Below are 21164 nucleotides of genomic sequence, written 5' to 3'. Positions count from 1 at the left end.
AGAGAGGAAACTTTCTCCATGAGAAAACGCGCGCCCCTTTTCGTGCTGAACACGCGAGCAATAATCATTTTAGCATTCAGTCTTGTTTCCTCGACGAACGACCTTTGACGTTGGCTCATCTTTTCTCTGTTCAAATTCGTGCAGATCCACTGCTTTTCTTTTTTTTTTTTTGTTCTTTTTTAAGTTTCTATATGAAGATTTATTATTTTTATTTTTCACTTCACTTGAACTCCCTTTTGGTAGCTTCGAAGCTTCACTTAATGTCTTCTCTGTATTATAAGTCGCGTCATACACAACAAATAATGTTGTTAATTAGTTGTGTATAATTCTCGTCGTTAGTTGATCTCCTCTGTCGAAATGCACATAGATCAACTGGTTTCGGTAACTCCTCTTTCTGATTTTATTTCTATACGAATATTTATTATTTTTTATGCTCACTTCACTTTAACGTATGTATGGCTTTCGACGTTGGCTTGATCTCCTCTGTTAAAATCCACGCAGATCCACTGCCTTCAGTAATTTTTCTTTTTTTTTTTTGTTTTGTTTTGTTGTTGTTTCCTTTTTAAGTTTCTATATGAAGATCTCTTATTTTTATTTGTCACTTCACTTAAACTTCCTTTTGGTAGCTTCGAAGCTTCACTTAATGTCTTCTCCGCATCACAACAAGCAACGCTGCCAATTAAATATTACAACGTTATCTAACACTTGTTCCTCCTCACACAGTTTTATATCCATTTTTTCTACTCGTTCCCTTTGATTTCTTAATTTATGAAAGACACTCTGCAACGTCGCGAGCAGATCGATAATTGTCCAAGACGTACCTCAGATATGGACACGATACTAGAGATCTTCTCCTAAGACAGGAGGATAATTACAATTATCGACGACTAGAAATCGTGAATTTTTTCCACAACCAGAATCGTTAGTATAAAACAAATCATCCAGCTGCACCAAGAAATAGCAGATCCAAGAAGATCCAATATGACGTCCTGTATTCCTCAAATACACGTCACGCTAAATAAACGAAGAGATTCAAACCAGTTTTATTACTGATTATCCGTCCTCGTAGCTTCCTCGAACAGATCGTCGAACACTTTGTCAACATCTGCGGTGTTCACGTTTAATAATGGCATTTGTTGAGGGGTGGTTATCGAAAGACACAATTTTTCATCAGATAAACCAGGCATAGTACGACTACGAGACAGTCCAACCATCCCTTTAGACGCAAATCTAGGAGATCTTCTGTGTTTCAAAGAATCTTTCGATTCTACATGATCACCTGGTTGATCGAAATACTGTCTGATCTTATCTTCCATCTTCTTGACGCTGTCCGCCATTGACGACGCTTCAAATTGTTTGGACCTCAATTTCTGAGAAGATGGAGACTTTGGTTTCGGTGGTTTTGGATGAGAGCTTTGAAACGAAGATGTCGATGCTGGTGTGTTTATTTTAGGTGCTCGAGGATAACGATTGGAGAGAGCCAATTGGTGCCAGGACTCTGATTTCGAGAGCACTATAGATCTAGAGGTTTTATTCGCACAAGATACCAAATATTCGTCACTGGAGTCGATTGGCACCGCTCCGTTTGGAACTGGAGAACGTTCCTTGTGAATTGATTTCGATTGAGGGTTTGGCACCTGTTCGTAAGCTTCCCGTAAAGCAACCACCCTGTTCACGGTCACTGGACCTGGTGAACGAGCTCGAGGTGGCTCTGGCTTCTTCTGAGGAACTGGTGTTAGATATTTAAATCGACTTGGTCCTTGGGAACCTGTCGGTCGATCGAAGTTTGCTGGTTGATTGTATCTTTGTTCCTGCTGAATTATATTCGATTGCTGATGGTGAATATTTTGATTAAAAGTCGATTGTGGATGGTGCACATTCTGAGTCACGTTTACAGGTTGTTGATGACTTAATGGAATATTTGGTTGCTTGTAATTTTGCTGTTGATGACTTGATGCGATATTTGATTGATCGAAACTCTGTTGCTGGTAACTGGATGCAATATTCGGTTGATTAAAACTCTGTTGCTGATGATTCAACACAGTGTTTGATTGATTACAACTTTGCTGTTGAGGAACTAAATTAGGAGATTGACTCGAGGATTTAGTTTGAGCTTGACTGACAGTCAGGTGTTGTCCAAAATTAGAAGATTGATGAGGTTGATCATTCAAAGAAGTGATTTCATTCTGCAGGCGACGAACCAAGCTCTGTTGCAGCAAGTTATGTCGACGAATTTCATCCTCTGAAGCAATAGTCTCGTTAGTTGGTGGTCTAGACCTGGACCAAGAAAACTGTGAAGGAGAAGGTGACGAAGACGTCCTGGAATCCACTGCCACTTCTTCTGATCGAGGTTCAGGACTATCCACGGACGATGCAACCGTTGCAATAGCACACGTGTACCTTGTAACCACTCCAATATCTGGGCTGATATCTTGATTTTGAATATTTTCATCATCCGGAAAAGTCGAACTTTCTATAGGCCAATCTGGTGTCTTCTGAAGATCCTCCTTTTCTTCTGTTGCATTTGATATTTCGTCAGATGGATTGTTACCATTAAACAAAACAGAAGGAACCAAAGCGGAAGAATATTTTTGGTTATCTTCAGACTCGTAACTATTCACAGGATTTCCAGATAATTGTTTCTCATAATTCTGCGTTTCTTGAAAAGGCAAGGATTCTCTGAAACCTTGCTCACTAGGAATCTGACGTATACCAGGAACCACTACAGGATTATTATACTCAGAACCACTGGATACAGTATGATAATTCTGATTGTGATCCAGAATAAATCTCTGACGATTTTCAGACACCTGATCAGAGTCCGACTGTTCACAAAATAAAGGTCTCCATTGTTTTTCACTTTCTACATCACTTACTGATATCGTTGGTCTATCCAATTTGTTAGAAGTCTGTACAGCAGCGTTACTACAAACCAAGGTCTGACCTTTTGAAATTTTAGGCGTCACTCTGAAAGATCTACCTTCGTTCTGATGCTCTTCGTTTATTCCAGTTTGCACGGCCACAGACGAACTACCTCTCAATGTAGTATCTGCAAAATTATTCTCACCAAATCGATTCTCACGATCTTTTCCAGTTTTTATCGCTTCGAATATGTCTTTAGATCCTCGATGCTCCATAGGAGGATACTCATGAGTCTGAACACGTTTGTCTGGAACTACTTTGAAAGAAATCTTGCCATCCACCACTCCAGTAACGTTGTCTCGTTGAGCCAGTTCTCTTTGGCGCTGTTCTTCGAGTTTTATCGTTTCCATGGAAGTTTTTCCAACGAATGGCGCGAACTGTTTGCAAAAAGATCGATAATCCAGTTTACCGTTCTCTGTAACCGTGTTATTAGCTCTGTTCTCGTTTTTCTCGTGTTCTATCCACGGTGGTCGAGGAAAACTAGGTTTCTCTACATTGGCTCTAGAAAATTTCGGAGATTGTTGCGTTGTTTCCTTATCAAACATCATTCTAGCTTTTTCTTTCAGCGTGTTTGTTGGTACTGGAGCGTTCTTTGACCAATGATAGGATGGAGGAACCTTGGATGGAGATCCTGGCGAAGGTCTTTCTATTTTACGAAAAGGAGAGGAAGGGGCATGCCTGAAACCTGTTGACTCCATCTTTATCTGAGGATTTGGCGCAGAATAGTTAGAATAATTTGGAGTAGAATTAGAGTAAACTTGTGCCTGAGTCGGTCCAGGGAACATTTTATTAGCTCGAAACTTTAAAGAAGGTTTATTATCCTTCTCTTCGCTCATCGTTGGTTTATCAAAGGTTGTTTTAATGTTGGAAAATTTACTGTTCCAGTTTTCATTAGTCAGTGACGACATATCCATGGTGCGTCCAAACGTCTTGAAGGGAACTACTGGCGCAACTGATGGTGTTTCGTTATTTTTAGTAATTAAAGCCAGGAATTTTCTATCGTTTTCTGTCTTAGGTTGAAAAGTAGGAACGGTAACATTGCTAGAATTGAACGATTTGTCTCCGACATTAATTGGCTTTCTTAATGACAAACAGCCTGTAGCTTCATGCCCAAGAGTCTCAGCTTGAAGCTTCAAGTAACTAGGAATATCAATAGTGTTCGCACGTTTGATCTTCGACTTTTTTGCACTAAATTTGTTACTATTCCCGTATTTTCCACTACTTGAAGCTAACTCAGCCCGTTGCCGAAGAATAGCCGCCAATTTGCTTACGCGACTCCTTTCATCGCTATCTTCAATAATATTCTCGTTATTCTCTTTCTCTTGATAATTGTTAGCTCTATACGGAGCCTGGTACATATTTAGCTCTCCAACAGTCTTAGTATCAGCTGCATCCACCTGTTGAATCCCACGACACACACAATTGTTGTCCCTAATTTCTTTATTCTTATCCTCTAGTAACTGTCTTTGATTTATCGCGTCTTTCGTGCATTTATCGCGAACTTCTTCCGGCTTTCTGTCAATCGCACTAACTGTAGATATATTCTGCTCCTTCTGTTCCTTTATAACAGGCGAAATCTCTCCCAAAGGGAGACTATTTCTCTCCTCTTCTAACCACTTCCTAGCTTTCGCCAATTCTTCCGTAGAAACACCGATAGTGTGTCTCGTTCCTCTTCGTCTCCTGCTCAAAGACGTCGAAGGAAGCACAGGAATCTTCACCGTGGTCTCCTCAGGCATCTGTAGTCTAGACAACAAACTAGATACCAACCTTAATAACTGCAATTTACTCGTAGGATCAGAAGCTGCGCCGTGTTTCGCCAGCGCATTCACGTCGATTTTCTCTAAAGTCTCTCGAAGACGGGACAAAGCGGTCTGTATATCCGATAGTAACAAATCTTCGAGGAATTTCAAGTCTTTCTTCAATTCTGGTTCCTTGCAGTTGCCCAGAACTTGTTCCATGGAAGTACGAATCCGGAAGTCCTCTTCGGAGTCGACGCCAGAGTCTTCGGGAAGCGCTGGTGGTTCGTCCTCGCGGCGACCCCCTAGGGTGAGCTCGAGAGCCGCGCGTAGACGTTCTACCAGTAGCGGCAATGAATTCCACTCACCGACTGGCTGGTTCTCGTTTCGTCCATCGATGGTACCTGTCACAGTCCCTTCTTTTCTTGTCGAGGTTTCCTCTCGTTTGATTTTCTCGTCGTTGTCCACGGTGCTCGAACTCGCTGAAAAAGAAACGACACGAGACGAGGGTTGAACCCAGAGACGACCTGAGGACACACAGCGCAGAGACGGCACACGAGGAAGCACGATACACGAAGGATCTATTTTTCTCATCTTTGATTCCCTTTTTTTTTTTTTTTTTTTTTTTTTGACAGTATACGAAGGAAGATCTATTTTTCTCATCTTCGTGTCCTTTTTATATTCTACGTTTATTTGACGATACACAAGGAAGCACGAAAGACGAGAGGAGATGTACTTTTTTCATCTTTGAATCTTTTCTATCGTTTAGAGATGTTAACTGGTTTTAAAGGTACACGAGGAAGTACGATACACGAAGGGATATCTACCTCTCTCGTCTCTGATACCTTTTTATTTTTCTGTTATACCTTTTACGTACGTTGTCTTTCGTTACTATGATTTTTTTTTTTTTTTTTTTTTTGGTCACACTAGAAAGGGTATTTGATATTTCTTATTTGTTGATTTTTCTAGCGAGACCAGAGAGAATCAAGAGTCGTGTGGAAGTAGAATAAGTCGGTGTGTGTTGGCTCGAGACGCAAAAGGAACGCGTGAAACGCGTTTTCGCGAGGAGGAGCCGCTTAGCTTGACCGGCAGTCGCGCTCGCTTTATTTAAAAGCCACGGGATTCTCCGCGGGGATTTATTTTCGGTCGCTCGTTCAACGCCTCGCGGAGCTGCCCACCGGAGGAGAGAGAGCCCTGACGAATCGCGAACGACGCCGCGCAGCGAGACGAGAGATCGGCCCCATATGAGCAGCTAATTCGAAATTCAAACCAGTTCGATACTCCATCATTCGTTCCTTTTCACGTTTTTCTTCTTTAAAAAGAAGACGTTTCTTTGGGTTGATTTGTAAAAGTTGATACGAAGACGATATTGTAGATATATGTAAGGAGAGTAGGTTTTTACTTATGGGTCTTATTGGTGGTTAGCTTCTTTGGTAAGGAGCCAGATGGATCAACCTCTTCGTTATTACACCAATTTTATAGATAACGTTGGGATTGGTTGAGATTCTTCTTAACCGATAACTAAGAAAGTAGAATTATATCTTCGTTTTGATAAGAGGACTTTTTACATTTCTATTCTGTGCTGTTTCATTTTGAAGTTGTAAATTCTTCTTGTAGATTCTAATTGTGTCCATGGTACAGTGATTGACATAATTAAAATAACAGCGATTCTAGTTTGCATGAAATGTACGGTACTATTCAAAAGTAAATGGACAACTGTTTATTTTTGACAAGATCTAATTTATAATTACTAGATTATAGATAAATCAAACTGCAATAATTTCATTCCTTTTATCATAGTTCCTGACACGAAAATTTTCATTTATATTCTAAATTCTATAAGAAGATAAGAAATACTACTTTTAATTGTTAATTTCTTATTAACTTTTACAGTTTAGTAAAATTCACGTACTACTTCGTTCAAGAAATAAGCAACTGGTTGAACGCGAACGAGTGTAAAAACTTGAGAATCAAGTCAAGTAAATACCAGGTTACATTGATCAAGATATTTCAAGTTTCTTGAATTCATACATTTAGATTAATCTGAAAGAGCTTAAAAATCAAAGTGTTCGGATTGCTATAAAAAGCTAGTGCATTTAATTTATATTAAACAACATTTAGCTCCTTAACGTATAAATCTTTCTTCGATTTACGAATTTTTTATAATAATTAACTGACACTTTATAATAGCCAATTGACACTGGAACACAGAAAATAAATGTATAATATATCTCTTATATTATACATATTAAAATATCTTAGTATAAGATACCTTAAGTTCGTGAAAATGAGCGAATAAAATAATCGATAGACTAAAAACAATCTATCACACATAGATCCACATATATCAGAGGCATGTGCATTAAGTGGTGAAACAAAGTCACGAATTTTTCCAGTAGAGTTAGCCTAATTTATCCAGGTCATAGCATAGTGCTCTTTATACCATAAAGATCGATAGAAAATAACAATTATATAGGTCTGTTAAATCGAAGTTAGGTGATTGTTTAGTCAGAAGATAACAGACTAAAACACAAGGATTTAACAATCCTTGAAATTGCTTCGCGTTTCATTTCGCACGCAACTAACAACCACGGAATGCGTTGAGCTAGATTCGTTCGATTCGAAACAGGTGATCCATCTATCCTCGAATTACCGTGCGTCACGAACCTGGTTGTGCGGCCTCTTTCTTCTCTATTTCCATCGATTTCCTCTCGTTCTCCACGTACGTCTCCTTCTCTTTTTCCTCTTTGAATAATTCCTCCTTGGTCTCTTCTGGATATTCTTTTACGGTTTCCTTTGGGATATCCTCACAGGTGTCTAAATATTCCACGGTATTTGATTTTCCACTTTCTCCCTCGACGATGTTCTGGAGATTATGGTTCTCCACGACGTTTTGAATATCTGGAAAAATTTAATGGCATTAAAATGGAACGTGTCGGATGAAGAGAATGAAGCAGTTTTTTTTATCAACAATGGATCTGCACACCTTTCATTTGTATCAAGATATAGTGGTTACAAAAAAGTATTGGCACATGGTTTTATTTTCCAGTAAAGAGTTCATTTTTTTTTTCATTAGGCTCTACATTTTGTTCTTAAGCAGTCAAATTTTTGTAGTTACACGAAAGTACTGGCAAATAATATGAAATTTAATAAACCTGAACCTGAATGTTATAATAGACACAATAATGTGCTAATACTTTTTGCAGCTTTAAATAACGACAGATTACTAATATATTATAAATGTGGTATTGTATTCGATGATTCTCTCGAACCTTTTTGAGGCTACACTGTTAAAGGGTTAACGTAGCAGAAAACACAGCAATGGTTACATCGCAGAAAGATGTACGTACTTCATTTTATTTTCTTTCTTTCGGTTTTTTAATCCTTCCTTTTTTAGTAGTCAGTCACGTGCAAAGAATGTCCTTCGATAGTTCAATGTGATGAATTGAAAAAAGAATGTCAGGATTGAAAGATGAGAGAAAAGAGAAGAAGTAACGTTTCGTTAATGATGTTACGTTTTGCAGACAATCGTACGCCCTATCGTATTTATTCAGAAGCCGCGATCATCGTACATTTTTCCCTGAGTTAACGTAGACCAATTTCGCTCGTTCATTATCTATCATACGATACTCGAATAATCGTAGGCCAAAGATATTCAAAGAAGATCGTGACGCCAGCTCGTAAAGAAGACCTCACCTTCCGCCTCCGACATTTTGATCCTCTGGATCTTCGACTGGCTGCCTGGAACCCAAAGCAAACATCGTTCTTCAAGCGAGCTGTCGATATTCGTAAGGTATTACAAGCGTAGTAAAAATAAATCGATGAAATAACAAACCAACTCGAACGAACAGTATGATTCTTCATTTCTTTTTCTTTTTATAACGTTCATTTTACATCTGTTACATATTACAAAAAGATTTGTATATTGCTTTTTATTTGCTATTTCACGTTTATTCTGTTATCGATTTGAAGTATTTTTTCGGTTAAATATTATTTTTTTATCTTTATTTAATTGCAATAACAATCTGTCCTTAGTTTCCTTTGTTTGTTAGTTCTGTTTCAACTTTCTCATATTAGAAAAAAATCTTTCTTTATTTCTCTGTTGAAACTTTTTCATTCAACTAAAATCTCAATTTATCTTGTCTTGTTTCTTGATCTTTATCCGAATTCTAAAAATAATAGTGATTTATTGTTTCGAATTTTGTTATTAGCTCCGTTCGAACTTTCTCGCATTAGAACAGAATGCTGTTCACTTTTGCTCTTGAAATTTTTATTCAACTACGATATTAATTTATTTCTACTTTAATCAATTTCTTTTGCTTGTGTTTTATTAGTTATTTACTTTCGAACTTCTCCACGCGAATAAAAGAAATTTTCTTCTTTTCTTTACCAATCGCACTATTCAATTATGATCTTAATCTATTTTTGCCTAATTCCCCCATTACCTCGTTCCGCTCTAACTTTTCCAAGATAAAGACAGAAATTTTCACTTTATTCTTGTTTCAAATCCTATTCGATATCAATCTAGTTTACCTAAATACGTAATTTCTAATTACCTTGTTCTTCTTCAACATTTAAATTACGTTCAAGCAGAACGAATGTTCACTTTTCCTCTCTCAAACCCTATTCAAAAGCAGAAATTTCGACGTTTCCTGTCCCAATTTCACAATATCGAACGAAGTAATCTATTTTTACTTTAATACTCTTTCGCAATTATCTCGTTCTTCTCCAAATTCTCCACATTAAAAACAGAAATTTTCATCTTTTCTTCTTCAATGCCTAATTAATCACGATATTGTCCTATATCTTTGCTCAAACAAATTTTTCAAAAATAAGAGTTTCCTTATTCTTCTGTCCCATTTTCACGATATCGACCTACTTCTGCTAAAGAAAATTTCCCTAATTACCTTTTTCTTCTCCACGTGAAAATTAATACCTCTTTCCTGTCGATTTCCAGTTAGTCGCAATATTATCCCATATTTTTGCTCGAACAAATTTTTCAAAAACAAAAGTTTCCTTATTCTTCTGTCCCATTTTCGCGATATCAACCTACTTTTGCTAAAGAAAATTTCCCTAATTACCTTTTTCTTCTCCACGTGAAAATTAATACCTCTTTCCTGTCGATTTCCAGTTAGTCACAATATTATCCCATATTTTTGCTCGAACAAATTTTTCAAAAACAAAAGTTTCCTTATTCTTCTGTCCCATTTTCACGATATCAACCTACTTCTGCTAAAGAAAATTTCCCTAATTACCTTTCTCTTCTCCACGTGAAAATTAATACCTCTTTCCTGTCGATTTCCAGTTAGTCACAATATTATCCCATATTTTTGTTCGAACAAATTTTTCAAAAACAAAAGTTTCCTTATTCTTCTGTCCCATTTTCGCGATATCAACCTACTTCTGCTAAAGAAAATTTCCCTAATTACCTTTTTCTTCTCCACGTGAAAATTAATACCTCTTTCCTGTCGATTTCCAGTTAGTCACAATATTATCCCATACTTTTGCTCGAACAATTTTTTCAAAGCAACAATTTTCACATTCTTCTGTCCCAATTTCACAATGTTAATCTACCTTTGTCACAAAAAGTTTCTGTAATCACCTTATTCTTCTCCGATTATTTCACGATAAAAGAAAGAAAAAAGACGAGGAATTCGTCACTTTTCGTCTCTCAGTTCTTATTTAACCGCGACATTGAGCCACTTTCATTGGACGTGAGTATAGTAACCGGCGCGTTTTCAGGATTCCCGATCCAGCGTTTCCGCGAAAATGAACCGCATGCGATCGCGTCCAGGTCGAGAACGTTAAATGAACGACTCTAGGTCTAGTCTGGTGCATTTCTCGATGGCAGAGAAGCGTTGGCGGCTGTTTCGAACACGACAGGCCTCGCGCGAAAATAGCTTTGACCCGTTTTCGCGAATACGGAAATTAGGAAGTCCTCTGCGGCCGATTCTATGCAAGCTATGCTCCCGATACAGTATACCGATTACATATTTGGAATCGTGATTCGTAAATTATTCCGCTGTCTCGATCGTTTCTAGAACGTTTTTCGTCTCGTTTAATGCCGCACGAAATAGTTTCATAGCATTCGAAGTTTAAACCTTGCGCTGAATTAGTTTCAATTAATTGTTTCACTTATACCAACTATTCAGAAGTGGCGCTGGTTAGTTACGCAAATTAAAAGGTATAGAGGTATGACGTTAATGTTTCGCATTTATTATTATTCGTGTCATATCCTTGCGATGAATAAACTTATGGAAGGAGATCACTGGTTTCTCGAGAATCGAACATTAATTATATTATCTATTAATAATATCGAGAAATTTACAAAAAGTGAAATTGATTACTTTGGATTTTGAGAGGCTCGTATTACGAACATACGTTCGACTATTATTCGCTGTATATCGTTCGAAAAATGTTGACGTAATAAAATATCTTATAGAATGGAAGAGAACGAGCGAATTATAAATAAGGCGAAAAATAAATAAACATAAATAGAAATGAATAAAACAAGTCGAAATTTACAAATAGAAATTAATATTTATAAAAATGCAGCAACGAGAAACGATACGTACACTGTATCAGGATGCTTAAGAATTCTTTAATCGATGGTAATAAAAGTGTTTCGGTCTTCGGTTATGCTCGTATCACTGTTGACTGCGAATCTTTTGGAAATAGAGTTAAACAAACACAGTTGTTGCTTTGTGTACTATAATAAACGTTTCCGTGAACGTTGCGCAATCCAAAAGCGTTTACTCATTCACTTCTTTCGCTGAGAAATCAACGCAAAAGCTGCAAAACCGCGTGTTATTCCTAAACGTGTTTCCGGCATTATTCCAATCTCTTGAGAAGTGTTTTTTAGTTACTCGGAAAAGATGCTCGTGTTGATACCTTAGAATAGCAACAAAGGGACAGAGAACGAACACTAAACGTTCACACAACGTGATCATAAAGAGTATTTTAAGGAACGTGCAAGTTTCTGTGTTTTCTGTACCTATCGTTGTTTCGTATGACAAATTTCTAACTATAGACTTTGTGAAAGCCCATTGCAATTGCGTATAATTGTGGATAGCTATGATAAAAGAAAAAACAAGTAGAAATAATAATATTAACGTGATAATTAATATGATAAAATTAATATGATAAGAAGAATAAGTAGTAATGATAATAATGGAGGATTCAATTTTTAGATAAGAGATTGAGAAACTGCAAAATATTCGTTTCAAGCATTTAAGAAATATCCATCGAGTATAATGAATTTTTGGGTAATATCCAACCACCGAAGGCTAATTTTGCCAATAACAAGAAACCTACGCACAAACGTCGACTTTCAATAATTGTGCACTATAAAAGGATACATCAGGGAAAATCTAAGAAAATCTAACACCACGATGTTATTTATTATAGATTAAACAGTGTAATGCACTTCCTATTCGGAAGAGCCGATATCGTAACTTTAATATTTAGAAAGTACCACGAATATTAAAATAAATTGGAATATTAACGAAACCTTAAAACCTGTTTATGGATTGTTAAATGTTCATTTTCTTGCAAAGAAAGCTTCTTATCCATAAAAATCAACTAACCGTCTAACAATAAGTCTAATACTTAGAACGATCGATTAAAAGCAAACTAGACTAGGATATTAAATCAAACAAACTTAAATCCTTCTTCGTATAAATTGCCAATCTTCTTGCCATAAGAAAAGTATATTATCTATTTACAGAAGACAACAAACTTTTCAGGTAACGAAAAACCTACTTACGTAGAACTTGCCATTCGTCTCGTCCAGCTTTCAGCATTTTAATACGTCCATACGTACATTCATAAATACGTTCCTAACAGCAGAAGCCCAGAAAAAAGGTCGTGTCAATGACTCTTAAAGCGAGACGTTACTCAGCAAGAATCCTCTATCATCTACGAAACGCACATCATTTACTTATGCAAAGATCAAGTTTGCAAAGCCTCTGCAAGATCGAGGGTGAGAAAGCGGGCGAAAGTTCCGGTCAGTTTGCTTTGCACGCGGGACGACCATGATAGGCAACCGCGTTCTACCACGAGGCCGTGTGCTTTATAAATAGTTCTGAGAAGTTTCACCGTGGTAGACGTCTCCTTGCCTTCAGTTTTTTTCAAAATATTTTCCTACTTAATTCATGTCTGTTTCATTTATTAACGTAGAAAGGTATAATAGACGATGCAGTAAGGTCATAAAACATAGTTAAACCCATTAAAGGTTTTTCTGTGGTTTGTCGCGTTAGCGAAAGTATCTATCGTTTATCATTTTTTCTTCGATTAATTGAAATATATTGTCGAATCTTTTTAATGTTATTACGAAAAGAAATTCCAAGGATTCGCTTAGTATTCTTTTAAATAAAAGAAAACGAAGTAACATTGCGGTATGATAAATAGATTGCGGATGATTGACGCGTTCGTGGAAAATTAAAAGACGCACAGACATACAGAAATACAGAAAATATCGAAAGTGTAGCATAATCATTATGACATCTAACAAATTTCCACTTAGGTTTCATTTCTCTTAGATATACCGCAAAGAAAGAATTGATTGTGAGTTAACATCAAGCTGCTTATGAAACCTATTATGTCTCGAATTAATTGTCACAGTCGTCGAGAGTTGTAAACTTTAATTACTAAGCGATTTTATGATTCATACATTCGCTATATCGCCTGCATCTATTATAAGTTCATCGAAACAACTGCTATTCGTTGGTAAGAGAGTATCAAGATCCTAGAGATTAGAAAGCCACTGAATTTCAGCCACTCGAAATAAATAATTTTTTAATGTCCACCTCAAGAAAGCTTGATTGGTCTTCGTTGAGCTTTAGCGAACGATTTTACATTTATGCAAAATATGCGTCTTACGACCTTCTGTTCCAAAACGCGCGAGATACCAGGCGATCAAATTCGAGGCGATCGCGGTCCACACGTTCCTCGTGGACGTCTGCCAAGCGAGCAGTTTGTTGCTTGAAAGCTGGCCGATTTTGGCGACGTACATGAATCGAGTCAACTTAAGGGGCATACGTCCAACAATCTTCGATCGTTGTAGCACAACTTAATCATTATCAATGCTATGACGAGTCTCTCTTGGCAGTTCTTCGTTCGCGTTAAAACTCTGTTTTTCAAACACGAATTCTCTATTCAAATTCCCTGTCTTCCTGCTCATCTTCGTTTTACGATTCTCTTTTACAACCAACTATTATTTATTCTTAATACTTCATTCCCTAACAGCGAGTAAATAGAGGGAAGGAAGCTTGACGGTTTAAGAAGATCGACGACGAAGAGCGAATAAGGCTATAGTTACAATAAACGCGTGTTCTGACAAATGAAACGTTCGAAGGCCGGAATGCATACATTCGTAAAAATCATTGCATATGCATACAGTAGCCGCTAAAAGTATCTGAACACTGACCACAGGAAACTTTCATGTATATGTTATGTATGTTACGTAACACATTTTGAAATTTCATTGACACTGTAATGACACACGACTATCGTGATTATAAAATTGAAATCAATCTGAAACTGTACATATATATATATATAAGTTACAAGATATTTATTATAAGCATATATTTAGTAAAAAAATCAGTATACACTATGAATAGCCATATTAAATATATGTATAATAAGCGTTAAGTGATGTTCCCTTTGAATATTCGGGCTTATTAATATAACGAATAATTCATTTGCACTAAATATACAGTGGTTACAAAAAAATTGTGTCTCCTAATAAAGCAATTTTTCATCAAGTTCTACGTTTCATTTTCATGGTATCAAACTTTTGCGATCACATGTAAGTGTTGTTAAGTATGCTTGCACCTAACTAATTAACGTGTAAATGCTATAATAAACACAATGATGCGCAGTTTTTCTAGTCAGGTACATATACATGAAAGTTTTCTACGATAACTATGAGCGTTTGTAAAAATCTTATTTCAGAAAACAACACGTGGTTCATATGCACCAGGCTATTAAAAACCTTTTCTAAATATATTATGAGTTATCCTAAACATTCTAAATTGCTATTTCATTGCTCTGGTGTATCCAAATACTTTCACGAGCCGCAAAACGTTAAAATCTTATTCGAAAAAGCGACACATGGTTTGTATGTATCGAGTGACTAGAAATCCTCTCCAAATATGTTACGCGCGTTATACGAGACATTCTGAATTTCAGTTTTCTGACATGTCCATCGAAACTACAGTTCATCGGAACACCCCACCGTAACCATAGCTTAATCGATGCGATTTAATTAAAAAACGATGAAATATATGATTTACCTTGAAGGATCAGAGGAACAGTGTCGGTGTATTGAGGAACTGCGCGCACGGGAGACTGCGCGAGCACCAGCCTCTCTGCCACCAGACTCTTCGTTCCGGTGGTTATCGTCGTCTTTGGCGGTGGTGGTGGTGGTGGAGGTGCCATAGGTGGTGGTGGTGGTGGTGGTGGCACTGGCGACGACGGTGGATGATGCTAGCAGCGCTGCTGTTAAAAGCTTACCGTCACCCGGCTCGAATTAGATCTCCTGAAATAGCAGCCGAGTTATTGCCGGCACTATGGACCAGCCTGGACGCATACCTCGCTATCGTGTACGTCGTGACGATTGGATCGAGGTGTACGCTTCCGGTACCGGACGCGGACACACGCTCACCAGTGGTCCACCTTCTTGGCACAGACTAGAGGATCCTCCTCTTTGCTTCTAAACGAACGTCGCGCGTGATAATCAAGCTACGTGTGCGAGTACCAGTCGAGTGGACACCTGGCCGTGGCCGTATGAATGAAAAACGGTAGCTCGTATCCGGGATTTTACGTTCCAGTAACTCCGTTGACCAGTATTCTGTGGGTTGCTTTTATTGCGGAGCGGAGGATGTGAGTCAGGTGAGAGTTCGGTTCGAGAGCTTGTCCGCGTTGACGAGTTTCTATGGCTCGATTAGAAATATTACTCTGGTGATCGGTTAGTGTGTTGGATTTAGGCTTTTCGTTGTTGTTATAGATATGTGGCTTTTTAATGCTTAAAAGCTGTCGTTAAACGAAATTACAGTTAATTAAATTAATTGTGTCATGGGTGTTGTTTCGTGTAAGATTATTCTTTTTAGTTTAGAAATCAATGATGTTGAGCGAATACAGGTTCTATTACTATTAGATAAAAATGTAAAACGTGAATTAGAATATTAGTATTAGATGAGAAGCAAAAAGATATTGTTTGCAATATTATGATGTGCCATCGCGAGACGATCAGATTAAAATGAAATTCGTATGGGGTGAAATTTTATTCCATGACAGTACCTGTTAGGATAGAATAGTTTTCAGATTGTAGGAGAGATCTTTGTTTTATGAGTTAAGTCGCTTAAAAGTCTCGTACGTAGCCATGAAAAGTAATTACTTTTACAAATAAAGTACAAAGAAAGATGACGATTACAGATGTTATTTTTAATATATACCTTGAAATTTAGGATTATCTATGCCATGTTCTTGTGATAAATAAATTTATCAATATAAATCATTGTTTTTTAAGCTGTTATTAATTATGTATCTGAATAAAGAAGACATAATGCAACATATTTCTAAAGAATTAGTAAACCAGGAGAAGTAATAAATAAAGAGAATAATATATACTAACTAATAATATAGTGTAGACAAATAAGTAAAGTTGTAACTAATTACGTAAAAATCATAAATAGACACTACCGTAATTGCTTACGAATTTTATTAAACGTTCCATATTATTACTTTAACAAGCGCTATCTATTATAATTTCAGGATAATAAGAATGAGCCTGAAATAGAACATAAATTAGTGGAAGATATAAGACGAAGGATAGTGGGTTTGAACGAGTTTGATGAAGTGAATGATACTGACCTTCCGTTGGATAATGAGTATGTAGTTTTGGAATGTAGTCTCCTTTAATAGTTAAATGCTGCTAGTTGGACGTCTACGATGCTGATTCTTAGCTTTAATTGCACCTGAAATCCAGTTACATATATATTTATGTATATGACACCGTTTATCTTCATTTTTTATAATTATAAAGTAATTAGAGTGCCTGTTTCCTCCTGAACTAATTGAACTTGAAGCATGAACGTTACTTAATTGACGTGCAGGATGAGACTAAATCCACGTTGCTTTATTTCTGTTTAATCATCATAGTCTCATGCAGATCATCTAGCAACATCATTACACATTCTCAACTACCCCAGAAACTCGATTAACTGTTGCATGTCTTATCGCTGTTTTTGTTCTTTGGCTTTTAATATTACTTTCCTATACTCACTTGTCTCATTATTCCAGGTTTATAAGAACTTTCAAAAATTTGTGGAATAATGCTATTATATTTTCTTTTAGACGTTTCTTTTACATTTATGCATTAAAAAATCGTTTAAGGAGAATAGATTACATCTTTAATTCTCTACAGAGATACAAAATTTTTTTCCAGTAACTTTCATGGCACTTTTTCTACATTTAAACTTCTACAAGAAAACCATGTTCATGTTTTGATTAGTCATAACATGTGATAACAAATTTTTAATATTATCATTGATAGTAAGATTATGATCAATTAATAAACATATATTCTCTTTAAATTAACAACCTAAAAATCCAATGCATCAACTAATGATACGTCTCCAAGTAAATCCACTCAAATACTCCTCTTTTTAACCAGAACTTATTTTAAGCGTACATGTGACGAAACACGAAATAATAATAAATTTTTAGTATTATTGTTGATGATAAATACTCATACGTTAAACGAACAACCATGCAATCCATTACATTATCCATTATAGTCTCATCTTCAAGTTCACTTAAATATTCCTCTTCCTAATCAGAACTTATTTTAAGCATACATGTGACGAAACACAAAGTAGTAATAGATTTTTAACGTTATTCTTAATAATAAACAATCATACCTTAGATATACAACCATGCAATCCATTACATAATCCATTATATTCACATCTCCGAATAAATTCATTTAAATATTCTTCTTCTTAACCAGAATTTATTTCAGGTGTACGTGTGACGAAGCACGAAAAAAATTCCCCGGGAATCGAGGTGCAAGCGTCATCGTCTGTGCAGGCGTCGAAGTCGCCCGCGTGCCATCAAGCATGCCACGCGATCCACGCTCACGTGTCACGTCTCGTGTCGTCATCCGGGATCATCGATCGCCGATCCGCCGAAATAAAACGCGCCAGACACGCACCTCTCGCTCTGAGCCGCGTTTTCCTGGCTCAGCTGATCGAGAACACCTTTTGTCTCTCTTCGCCTCCTCTATTTGGACTAGGTGGTGGCTGACTCCTTCGAGAGTTAGCCAGCCCCACCTGGTCCGTTTTTTCTCTTTCATGCTCCCCTCTTAAACACATTAAGACTCTCAGTCCCCTCTACTCCATGCCTGGAGATCGCTTTCGAAGACCCGTTAACCTACTGTGGCTCTTAGTGTTCGAGCTGCCTTCGAACCTTCCATGTTCGCAGTGCAGGTGCCCGTATCGTGCATCGTTCTTTCACAATAATCGTCCTTGGGTGCTGGTAGCCAGAGCGTGGCGACCTAAGGTACACAAATTCTTAGAAACTTTGACTTTATACCGTTTCCTATTACTTATACTGTGATCCTAATTTCGCTTTGGTTTGAACTGAAAGAAAGGATTTTGTGTGTTTTAAGAAAATCTGTCAGAAAAATTTGAGACGAGAAGTCACACGTGATTGTTTCATACTTTAAGAAATTTTCCGAAGAGAAACTCGAATATAAGAGATTTTCCAAGAATAGAGACGTTTGATTTGAAAATAAAGAGCGCAGAAGGGTAAAATTCACCGTGATTTGCTCTCTGTTACATTTATACTCGATGGATGCTCAGGGAAAGCCACTGATGCCAAGTGGTCTGCAAGGAGAACCGGAACTGGCCGGTTCCCTGAAGGTCGAAGGGAACTCGAAGATTCGATTAAAAGGATGAAGGGATGGTTCGACGCTTTCCGTATAGACGGAGGACCCACGTTGTATAGCTATAGTAATCGTACGCCTGTCACGGGAGATGTTCCTCTAGTGATTGTGTTTGTTATATTCGGCACCATCTTTACCGCGTTCCTTGTCATATTTCCTGGAATACGAAAGGAGGTCAGTACTTCCTTCTTCCTTTTACCCCTTATTCATCCCAAATTTGAAGTTTAATCCCATTTTAGCCCTAATTTAAAGTTTAATTCTCTAGTTAATGATATAATTATGAGTATAATTTTTAGTTATTTGGTTACTGATATAATTACAAATTTTTATGGTTGACAGCGTATTAGCACGTTTCTCACGGTGACATTGAGCCTTTTCGTTGGAGCGTCGATCCAAGGTTTGTGTAGTCCACTTTGCTCGCAATTAACTGACTTTTTTCCATTGAACTATATGTATATCTATGTATGCGATTCCTTTTATATGATTACAGTCGCTCAATATGGATCATCCTGGCACACCAGTTCCGCGACCATTGTTAGCACATACAGTGCATTCTCGAGACAGAAAACTGCTGCGGAAATCGGAGGATATATCGGTCTGATGCATATAAACATCACCTACAGGCGTAAGTTGCTATAATAAACCTGCCGCCAGTCGCCTATTGTGCGTCCAAAATCAATTGTCTGCTCGAGGTCACTTTCTCAATTATGAAACAGTATTACAAATGACTTGCTTCAGCTGTTAGAAAATGGGTTCAAACACAATTTGATGCATCTTAAATTAATGCTCTTATATAACGCTATTTAATATTTCAGTTATTCTCTTTTCATTATTTTAATAATTTCCACATAAAGTGCTACCAAGTAGCGAAAATCCAATGGACGACGTGGAGTATAACGAAAGATTCTGGTGGAGGAGTACAGGAGAGATGACGAGTGCCTTTAAGCAAGCATTGAACCAGGGTGCACCGTTTCCTATAGTTTCTCTAGCCGAATACTTCAGCCTTCATCAAGAAGGCTTTTCCTGGGGAAGCAAATATCGACAGGCTGGCTACTACGCGTCGCTAATGCTCTGGTATGCCTCGAGAAAATACCTTTGCCATTGAGTCACTCTTAATTCATTCTTCTGTCCTGACTGTATCTTTCGTTTTTATTTATACGTTGACTAATTGCTTCTTTCTAGGACGTCCTTTACTTCTTGGGCCATGATGAACCTGTTATTAATAATAGTGCCACGGTATGGCGCTTACGGCATGATCTTCACCGGGATATGTATGCTTCTGACCAATTTAATCTACTGGGCACTTTTACCTTGCGAGCCTCTCATTGCACATATCGATGGTTCCATTCTTGCTTTTAATTTGGGATGGAATTATTGGCTTGTATTGTTAGCTGGTTAGTACTTTTGTCTTCAGCTCTAAAGCCTAAAGTCTAAAATCTAAGTTAAGAAGATCTACGGTTTTATATCTAAATGCCTGAAAATGAAATGTTGTTTGAATTGAATGTATGATAGAATACATGATTGATGAAAAAGGAAAAATTGGATCCTCAGGAAGTGAATTCTTCTAGGTATCGGATGTATGTTCACTGGAGTGGTGATTACGGCGATAGAAATGATTTTTCCTCATCAGTTCTCTACGATATTGGAAGTTGATTACGATACGCCGTACGACAGACATGTTATCATAGAAGAGAGTTTCGATACGAGGAACGTCAGGCGAAGATTACCTAAAATCGAGGATTCATTTGGTGATCGTATAATAAGGTTCTATTTTAATTCATGTTTGCTTAATTATATGATATGTTGGATTAATCAGCAGCAGGCTTGAGTATGGCGATTTAGAACTTATTACATAGATCTGGAATTTTTATCCTTTCAGTCAATTGTCTTCCAAGCTACAAAATAGACACGATATCAAGGAAGAGACACAAGGTGTGATAAATCGAGGATATACGTCACACGAGCCTTCAGAATTTCATCATGACTCTAATGAAGACTCATCAAAGAACAACTGGTCTTATCCGTTTCCATCGTCTTCACGTAGACCTATCAATACCTGATTATAAATGCTACATAATCTTTTAGTGTTAACAAATTCCTCAATATGTTTTAACAGAAGTTTTTGTTCATTTAAAACTGTAAGTTTAGCCCTAGAACTCCTATGGAGAAAGGAAGGGAATAAACAGTAACTACAGTGAAATATGCTTTTCTACTTTTTTTGATAAACTTAATTGTTTGACCGCTTAAGGACATAAGCTAAATTAACTCTTTTATTTACTTAATTACCATCGGATGTCTCTTTAAATTAATTAATTAATTAATTGAGAAATTAACATAGGTGATAAATTCTCACTGAACCTTTTGACATTTCCAGAAGGAAAATTTTCTTAAATTTAGAATCATTTCGTAATTCAAATTATATTTAATAAAATGAATTAATAGAAGAAGAGATACAGATTTTCGATACAATTTAAATAAAAATTCAATCCTTAAGCGGTTAAGAAGATATTTAATTTAAAGAGATATGTAGGAGTTCCAGGATAATGAGCTTGAAA

The 21164-nt window shown here is 37.0% G+C and overlaps 2 protein-coding genes across 8 annotated transcripts; one reads left to right on the top strand and one right to left on the bottom strand.

Moving 5' to 3' along the window:
- Nucleotides 1-153: 153 nt before the first annotated feature.
- On the bottom strand, nt 154-15164 carry LOC117206994. 7 transcript variants are annotated; one of them, XM_033446765.1, is made up of 4 exons: nt 14957-15161; nt 8355-8399; nt 7326-7559; nt 154-5140 (listed from the first exon to the last, which is right to left on the bottom strand). In XM_033446765.1, the coding sequence occupies exons 1-4, from the start codon at nt 15099-15101 to the stop codon at nt 1047-1049; spliced, it is 4518 nt and encodes a 1505-aa protein (XP_033302656.1). In that variant the 5' UTR covers nt 15102-15161; the 3' UTR covers nt 154-1046. The 7 variants fall into 7 exon arrangements, with proteins under 7 accessions (XP_033302656.1, XP_033302662.1, XP_033302658.1 ...); XM_033446771.1 differs by having other exon boundaries at nt 8231-8399; nt 14957-15060; XM_033446767.1 differs by lacking the exon at nt 14957-15161 and adding an exon at nt 11234-11355.
- Nucleotides 15165-15284: 120 nt separating this feature from the next.
- Nucleotides 15285-20809, top strand: LOC117207000 (dual oxidase maturation factor 1). Its single transcript, XM_033446785.1, has 10 exons — nt 15285-15554; nt 16437-16552; nt 17686-18224; nt 18527-18783; nt 18949-19006; nt 19100-19234; nt 19464-19683; nt 19792-20003; nt 20178-20373; nt 20489-20809. The coding sequence occupies exons 4-10, from the start codon at nt 18619-18621 to the stop codon at nt 20667-20669; spliced, it is 1167 nt and encodes a 388-aa protein (XP_033302676.1). The 5' UTR covers nt 15285-15554; nt 16437-16552; nt 17686-18224; nt 18527-18618; the 3' UTR covers nt 20670-20809.
- Nucleotides 20810-21164: the final 355 nt, after the last annotated feature.

The sequence above is a fragment of the Bombus bifarius genome, unplaced genomic scaffold, assembly GCF_011952205.1.
Source record: "Bombus bifarius isolate JDL3187 unplaced genomic scaffold, Bbif_JDL3187 scf7180000008014, whole genome shotgun sequence".
Classification (NCBI taxonomy): Eukaryota; Metazoa; Arthropoda; class Insecta; order Hymenoptera; family Apidae; genus Bombus; species Bombus bifarius.
This window is presented reverse-complemented; position numbering and strand designations above follow the sequence as displayed.

Coding starts and splice junctions, on each gene's coding strand:
- LOC117207000 (XM_033446785.1), top strand. CDS start 18,619: ATGAAGGGATGGTTCGACGCTTTCCGTATAGACGGAGGACCCACGTTG. Junction 18,784..18,948: donor TTCCTGGAATACGAAAGGAG/GTCAGTACTTCC, acceptor TATGGTTGACAG/CGTATTAGCACGTTTCTCAC. Junction 19,684..19,791: donor TACGCGTCGCTAATGCTCTG/GTATGCCTCGAG, acceptor GCTTCTTTCTAG/GACGTCCTTTACTTCTTGGG.
- LOC117206994 (XM_033446765.1), bottom strand. CDS start 15,101: ATGGCACCTCCACCACCACCACCACCGCCAAAGACGACGATAACCACC. Junction 7,560..8,354: donor CAAAATGTCGGAGGCGGAAG/GTGAGGTCTTCT, acceptor AAATTTTTCCAG/ATATTCAAAACGTCGTGGAG. Junction 5,141..7,325: donor GAAAGAGGCCGCACAACCAG/GTTCGTGACGCA, acceptor TTTCTTTTTCAG/CGAGTTCGAGCACCGTGGAC.